A 7,891-nucleotide genomic window follows, 5' to 3' on the forward strand; every position below is an offset into this window, starting at 1 on the left:
CCAACTCCCCTGCCAGAGCAGGATCACCTAGGGCAGGTCACACAAACACCTCCTTGGGTCTTGAAAGTCTCTAGAGAAAGAAGCCTTGAGGCATCCTGCTCCCTTTCGGGGTCCAAATGGGGTTGTTTCCTACAGTCCAAGACTGCTGAAGTGAAATTGGGCTGGTTCCTGCTTGGAGCCACAGCAGATGGGATGGGGCTGGAGATGCCACACTATTTCCAGGAGGTCCAGGCAGGTGGGGATCTGCGTGCACCCCTGTTTCCCTTCTACCAAAAGAACCCTGGAGCACAGAGACCAAATGCTGCCCATTTGCTGAATGGTGCCCACACACAGCCAGGTCTCTCCTCCTACCACCCTCATCACTTCTCCAGCTGGGAGAAGGGCACGTCTGACCCAGGAGAGAAGTAAAGTCTGCCCTGAGCCCAGCCCCCCTGCCCTTCTCTCCCACCAGCTCTGCCCATCCTGAAAGATTTCTTCCTGTGTTGGTGGGGAAAGGTCGGCACCTGCCCAGGGGTCATTGCCCGTGGTAGGTGGCACCACCCGTGGCCAGAGAGCACCAGTCCCTGCCAGGGAGACTTCAGCCTCCTGCTGTCCCCCGACCTGCGTCATGGGTAGAAAAGAGGAACCCCCACCCCAGCACACACACCCTAAAAGTTTCTTGGGCATCTCAAGTCCAAGGACACCTTCCTGAGGATGATAAGGAAGTTTCTGTGTGTTCCTACATGTTCCTGGGAACATGCCTTGCACTCTGATAACACAACTGTCACGTTTTTAGGGTGCTGCCAGGCACCCTGGAGAACCAAGGAGTCTGGGCAATCAGCCTAAGGGTTACACGGTGCAGAGATGCCTGGTGGTACCCATATGGGTTGGTGGGGTTGGGGCAGTGGGCTGAGGTGCATCCCAGGGCTGGTGGGTGACCAGCATGGGGTCTTCCCCAGGGAGCCAAGCAGTCCTGGCTGTGTCTGGGCAGTGGGAAGCAGAGGGCAGGGGGACAGTGGGAGCACTGGGGAGGGAGGTGGCACCAGCCTGGCTTGCCCCCCACTGCTGCCCTTCATCTGCCAGGGGAGTAAGGAAGGGCGATGGGGAGGAGTTGCATCCGGGAGGATAAACTGGTCCTTCGAGTTTCCCAGAGCAGGTGGAGGGGAGGAACCAAACTGGTGGCTGCAGGCTCCTTGCCAAACCTCAGCTCTACAGAAACTGCCTGCCCTGCTCCAGAGAAACCCCACAGCAGGGAAGAGGTGTGAGGTCGGGCATCACCTCCAGCACTCCCCACCCTGTGGAGATGATGGCAACAGGAGTCAGCTTTGCAAGGCAGCCCCAAAAAGAGATAGAGCCCCAAAAAGAGACAGAGCTCCAAAAATCTGGCTCAGTGCCAGCTGGCAGCTCTTGGGGCCACTTGGCTTCTGGGCACCACAACACCTTTGGGAAGGGCTTTGGGCAGTGCCGGGTGCAGGTGGCTTTTGTGTGCACGGAGAGAAAAGAGAAGCAAAATCCCTGATGTCATTCATGAGACCACTGGTTATAGTGGAACCAGGACCCTCACCTGTCAGGGAGGAAGAGGAGCCCATTTTCTGGCAGCTTCCCCACACACCTCGCCGTGGGGCGAGGCCAAAACCCACATCCCCAGGGCTGAGTCACCCAGGGTGGGGAGCAGGTCCCCATATCTGTCCCATTGCCTTTCCTGCCAGTGTGCTGGGTGCTGGATGGTGCTGGGCAGACATCAGACCTTGAGCAGCCACAGCAGGGCTCTGGTGCAGCCCATGCCTGGTGCAGGAGCTGATAAGGGGGGGGCTGTGGCAGGCACGGAGCAAAGCAGTGAGGGGGGAGGCTGTTTGCATACTGGCCTCCTGCCCCACTGCTAATCACCTCGTCCTTCCCCACCACCACCCTCCTGCTATGCCCCACAGATTGCAGAGATTGGGACCATGGGGCGAAGCAGCCCTCGACAGCACCTGTCCCCCAAAACCCCTGCGTTGGCCTCAATTTTGAAACAGGGAAACTGAGGCACAGCAAGTGGATGCTGAAGGTGGGATGGCTGGCTGGTGGGGAAGCCAGGAAGGGAGCAGCCCTTTGGAAAAGGGGTGGCTGGAAACCCTCCCAGCCCCCCCACAACCCTCCCACCATCCCTACACATCGAGGCACCATAAATGCATCACACAGATAGTGTGGGATGGAGGTGCTTGGAGATGGGACTGACTGGGCCTCCTACCCCAACCCAACCCATTTGGGGTTCCTGGTGCTGATGGGGACACCAGGACACCCCCAGTCCCACCCCCCAGAGCCAGCCCTGCTTTTCAAACCAGGCTGAACCAGCGTTGCTGAGCTGGCACAGAGCAGGTGTGCAAGGTCAAGGGTGGCCCCCACCACTCCCCGACTGTTGTGCAAACACCAAATTTGTTGTTTCCAAGCACCCGAGCAGGTGAGGAGCCTCAGTGGAGGGTGGGCAGGGCTGCAGGCAGGGCTGTGCTGCCTGCCTGGGGCTGATGGAGCAGGGGGAGGGCAATGCTCCTCTGGGCAGGTGCTTGTTATTGAAGGCAGCACCCAGAGGGACACCAGAAAATTATTTGTATCCAAGATGAAAAATTTATTTGTTTGTCCTTACAGCATGGAGAGGGGCTGGGCCATGAAATGATGAGAGGTATGGGGCAGCCCTGTCTGCCACTGGGCCAGAGCCCAATGAGTCTGTGCTTCATGCCAGGGCAAGGCAACCACCAGCCAGTGCCTGGTGGACAACACAGTGTTTAGGGGACAACACAGTGACAGGGTCAGGGCTGGCAGAGGATGGGTGCAGGGGTAAATACATCATCTTTTGAGGGTGTAGTTATCACCTACAACACCTTGGCTGGGACCAGCCCCCGTTCAGTGGGGTGATGCGGGGGGGGGCACAGAGCAGCTCCAGCCCCTTGCCCTGATAGACCCCATCCAGAGACACCACAGGGGCAGCATGGGAGAGGTAGAGTACTGGCCTGCAAGGGTTTAATCAAGACATCACTGTGCCACTGCTGGATCAGCAGCAGTGGTCAGCCCCTGTGCCACTTTTTCTCCCCAAAAAGATTATTCAGCTTCCCCTCCCAGTCCCCTTCAGAAAAAACAACAAACAAACAAAAAAAGAAAACACAACCCCCCCAGTCTCTATGTACAGACTCAGTGTGCCACATCAGTACAAAAATATACTCATAAACTCTACAGATCCCAGCTCAGTAGATCAAAATCTATAAATCACAGCATCAGGCCCAAGGAGTAATGGGGTCCCCCTCCCCACACCAAGAGTACAGCATGGGCACACCCCAGCCCGGTGTGGGGAGCAGATCATCCTCCTGCCTCCTGAGGTCATTTGTGATCCAGCTGGCAGTACAGGTACATGGAAACCACCATGGCTGCGATCTGGGGGTGACAAGAAGCAAGTCAGACCTCACAAGTATGTGTTGTCCATGACCCTCCTTCAAGACAGGTTTGGGTCACAGCCCATAGCATCCAGCCCCAGTGCACACAAGGAGGAAGAGCTGGGTGTGCCCAGGGAAAAAGGGTCAGTAGCCCTCTTAGGGCAGATGGTGGTCCATGAAGCTGCATCATGGTCCCAGCATCACTGCCCACCTCCAGGTACAAGGAGGAGGCAGCACAAATACTCAGGCACTCACCTCCAAGGCAGCGATCCCAGCTGCCACACCACCCACCACACCTGAATTGGTCTTGATATCTTCCAGGATCTGCTTGAAACAGCCCTGCAGGAGGTAACCAGGCAGGTGAGAATGTGAGCAAGAGGTAGCCATCCCCTAACCACTGGGGAACAGCATCCCCAGGAAGAAAGGTTCAGTTCTCTCATGGACGAGGGATGGAGACTTCAGGAGGAAACTCATCCTGGACCATCAGGCCACAGCACAGAACAGGGTGTTGGGGGGGAGGAGGAGAAAAGGCAAGGAAATCACCCAAAAAGGCAGAGTGGTGCAGGGGGTCATGCTCAGCTCCAAGGGTGCCACCCTGGTGCAGAGCTCCCTTTCAGGACAAAGCGATGGGAGCAGCTTTGCTTGTCTGCACCAGGGACAAGCCAAGGTCACCACAGCATCTCACAGGACTTAAAGCCCGTGTGACCACCATGCCCAGAGCTAGGGCTGGAGCTACAGGACAGGTATCCCCCAAACCAGGCTCTGCCAGAAGTTGGGAGCCACTGCTCCATCCATACCGTGACATTTTTTTCCGCAGCGAGAACGTCACTGCAGGGCTTCACGTCCTTGCAGCAGGGTGCTGGGTAGGTGTGGTTGTGACTGTTGTACCACGGGGAGTCTGTGAGGTCTGCGTAGTTATTCAGGCCACAGCAACCAATCTAAGAGAGGAAGAGCTGGGGAAAGCATCCTACAGGTCTCCTTTCTGGCTTGGACACAGTCTAGACCCTGCTGCCCCAATTCAGGTGGTTACCCAGCACAACCCAATTCTGGGAGAGGTGCTCAAGAACCTTCTTGGAACCAGGATTTTGTTCCACTTTCCAGCATGTACAGCTCTCACCCCAGCAACGGGACACCTAGATCCCAGACGAGTAGATCCCAGGCACCCAGGAAGTAAACCTCTGCACATCCAGGGCTATGACCATGTCCCCATTCCCACTGTGATCACCCACCCAAGTGTGCATCACCAAGTCTGTGCTGACAGCATCCTGACCCACAGCTGTGGGTCCAAGGGGCCAGCATACCTCCCCCATGGTGACATTCCAGATTTGTGTGAAAGGCTCATCGTTCCCAAACTTCTCCTTCAGGAGAGGAGTCACCACACCCCTCAGCAGTACCTCTGCCTGGAAGAAGAAGCAGAGAAACACCTTCAGAGAAGCCCTTAGGGAACACCACAAAGCCAAGAGCCTCCATACTGATCTCAGCCCATGAGGAGGAGACCAAACAGCCCCAGCGTGGCCAGGAGCACACCACACCACATCCTTTTGGCCCAAAGACAGCTTGGTCCCTTCCCCACTAACCCATGGGTTCTGAGTCATCTGATAAGCAGCACAACCCATGGAGCCAGGAATGACGCTTGCCCTGTGGTTGACTTTTCCTGTGCCTAATGAGGCAAAGCCCATGAGGGTGTGAGCAGTCACCTTTCTCCTCAAATGGCTTCTAATACACCCAATAAGAGGTTAGGTTTGCTCAGAATGCAGCATTTAGGCACTTCCTCTCCTCTGTGGCTCCTACCATCTCCAGAGGTGGAGAGGTGTCAAGCCTCTGCTGTTACTGGACTACAGGTGTTCAAAGAAGCAGGTGAAACTTGTACCAAACCCCCATTTCTTCAGGGCAATGGGAACCCCTGTGCCCTCCACCCTCACACCAGTTCCACCACCCCAGCCTTCCCATGCTGGTGCCAGCAGGTACCCTTGACAGTGCCCACCTCTTAGCTTCCCCTTCCATGGGCAGCCCTGCCAGCCCCCCAGTCTCCTGTTTTCCCCAGAGAAAGGACAGGTCCCAGATTAGCCCAAATCAAGACTCAGATATGCCACTCACAAGACCTGTGTAGACCAGAGCCACCACAGCAGCAGCAACCTCGGCAATGAAGATGATCAGCACCACGGTGAAGAACTAGGATACAGCAAAAGGAGGTCAGAGCAGGATCAAGGGCCACAGGACCCTATTTCAGGGTTCAAGCCACATCTCATGGCCTTCAGCTCTGCTCTAAGGCAGAAGCAGCACAACCTTGGGGTCCTCCAACCCTCTGTCTGCATGAGGATGACCTCTCTGGACATGCTCTAAGAGAAACCTGTGCTCAGCACCAGCTTCTGCTTCCTTTCAGTCTTGTCCAGGGCAGACTTTGGGTCCAGCACTGCCTTTCCAAGGCCCATCCCAGCCTTCCACTACATGGGAACGTCCAAGGAGAACAACTCCAGAGGGAAATCTGTCCCTCAGATCTCACCAACCAGAGACACAAAAAAAAATGAAGTTTGATAATGAGATGAGTCAGGTCCATACCAACATCAGGAGACACTTGCTCTCCTTCTGGGCACCACAGCACCCAAGAAAGCCGATGACAAGCAGGATGGCACCAATGACGATGAGGAAGTAGCTCACATTCACAACCTGCAGGACACTGGAGGAGAGTGCCCCAAAAATATCCAGGAACGACTTTCCATCCACTGCAACCCAGATGCCAACTCCCAGGAGGGTCCCACCACCAAGCTGGGAGGAGAAAGACAACATCAGCTCCCAGGAAGGCAGAGATCTGGGATGTGGGGGAGGCAGAGGTATTTCTCCCCTCTGCACGTTTTTGCCGTGCCAGAGAAGGATTTTGTGGCTGCTGAGGGCAGCTCAGGGCGTTGCCACCACATTCTTGGGGCAGCTGGATGGGTTACTACCCCACAACACACCCCATCACCAGCACACCCCTGGTTGCAGTGTCACAGCTGCTCCCTTCCCCAGCCCAAGTGGTTTCAGTGTCAGCAGCAGGGCAGAAACCCCCATTCAGGGCAGCAGTGCCACCTGCCACCCCCTGACCCCAGAGGAACCCACAGGGCCAGCTCAGACACTGGCCACCATCACACTGCCACAAGTTCCTCTGTCCAGGGAGCAGCTGAGCAGCCCCTGGCCCCAGATATTCACACGCTCCTGGTGGGATCAGCTCAGGGCTCCAGCCTTCCCCAGCCCTGCCCTCCAGACACTTGACCTTCCCCACCAGCCCCAGGTCCTGGCAGGAGCTTTAAGGAGGAAAAGTTTCACCAGGGTAAGGGGGGAGGCTCTGCATCCCAACTTCTCATGGCCATATCCCACCCCCTTCCAGCTGGCACCAATATTCCTGCAGAGCCAGGACAGCTCTCAGGAGCTCCACTACCCTTTTTCCTGGGTGGGAGCAGAGGCTGTGTGTGGTCTGTAGACCTCCAGCACCCAAGACCTCCAGCACCTCAGGTCATTGTCACACACATCGGATGCTCCTCTGCAGAGATGAAGCCCCTCAGGCTGGGACCCAGCAACCCCCCTGCTCAGAGGTACACAACACTCCTCACCGGAACTTCAGCACAGGACACGGGTAGCTGATGCAACAGCCACTGTCCCCAGAGCCCAGCACAGTCCCCTGGGCTTTGGCTAGAGCTGGACACAGAGTCAGAGATCCCCACAAGCCTGGGGCTTTAGACCTTCAGCTTGGGCACAGAGACCAGATCTTGTGCCCCACCAGAGGCACAAACCCCACCTGCACTCAACTGCTCACAATCCCCAAAAAAAGGGGCACAGAGGGGCAGGAGAGCCCTGGCCAGGTATCACACACCCCATGCTTGGCTACCCCGGGAGCTGCTCCCGCAGACCCCAGGCCCTCATCCCAAGTTCCCGGGGCAGACGAGGGGGCTGCCCTGGCTCACCCCACACACACATCCCCCTCCCAGACAGGGACAGCAGCTGGGGTGCACTTACAAATATGGCCAGGTTGAAGAGGATCATCATGACCTTGATAAAGGTGAAGCACCCCATCTTTGCGCCTGGGGAGAGCAGAGAGGGGTTATCAGGGGGAGCCCCCTCCCCGACACAGCCGCTGCCCCGCTGCCGGTGGGCTCAGCCCCCCCTCCAGAGGAGCCTGGGGAGTCCCCACGGGCAGAGGAGGGGGTGAACCCCACGGGTTCCACTACCCGAAACCGCCGAGCCCATCCTACCTGAGTGGAAAGCCAGGTCCCAGAACCCTGACCCAGCCTGTCCCGAACGTTCTGCCTCCCCTGCCCCGTCGCCACCGCCCTTTAAGCGGGCGCGGCCCCGGGGCCGCCTCCCCCGCCGGACCCCCAGCCCCGCCCGGCCCGGCCCCCGCTGGGGCCACCCCCCGGGGTGTCCCTGGGTGCCCGGTGGCTTGCTGCCCTCTGCTGCCGGAGCCACCAGCCCGGGGAGACGCGGCCAGTCGGTTCCCGCGCCCATCGCCGCGGCCTCTTGGTGTGTGTGTATGT

General features: G+C 57.7%; 1 protein-coding gene across 1 annotated transcript; it reads right to left on the bottom strand.

Annotated features, from left to right (window-relative positions):
* Positions 1 to 3,150: 3,150 nt before the first annotated feature.
* Positions 3,151 to 7,498, bottom strand: TSPAN1 (tetraspanin 1). The gene is made up of 7 exons (XM_071750245.1): positions 7,374 to 7,498; positions 5,943 to 6,149; positions 5,481 to 5,555; positions 4,685 to 4,783; positions 4,181 to 4,321; positions 3,639 to 3,722; positions 3,151 to 3,384 (listed from the first exon to the last, which is right to left on the bottom strand). The coding sequence occupies exons 1-7, from the start codon at positions 7,428 to 7,430 to the stop codon at positions 3,331 to 3,333; spliced, it is 717 nt and encodes a 238-aa protein (XP_071606346.1). The 5' UTR covers positions 7,431 to 7,498; the 3' UTR covers positions 3,151 to 3,330.
* Positions 7,499 to 7,891: the final 393 nt, after the last annotated feature.

Source organism: Heliangelus exortis, chromosome 8, assembly GCF_036169615.1.
Source record: "Heliangelus exortis chromosome 8, bHelExo1.hap1, whole genome shotgun sequence".
Taxonomy (NCBI): Eukaryota; Metazoa; Chordata; class Aves; order Apodiformes; family Trochilidae; genus Heliangelus; species Heliangelus exortis.

Coding starts and splice junctions, on each gene's coding strand:
- TSPAN1 (XM_071750245.1), bottom strand. CDS start 7,430: ATGGGGTGCTTCACCTTTATCAAGGTCATGATGATCCTCTTCAACCTG. Junction 4,784..5,480: donor CTCTGGTCTACACAGGTCTT/GTGAGTGGCATA, acceptor TTCTTCTTCCAG/GCAGAGGTACTGCTGAGGGG. Junction 3,385..3,638: donor CTGGGATCGCTGCCTTGGAG/GTGAGTGCCTGA, acceptor TGTCACCCCCAG/ATCGCAGCCATGGTGGTTTC.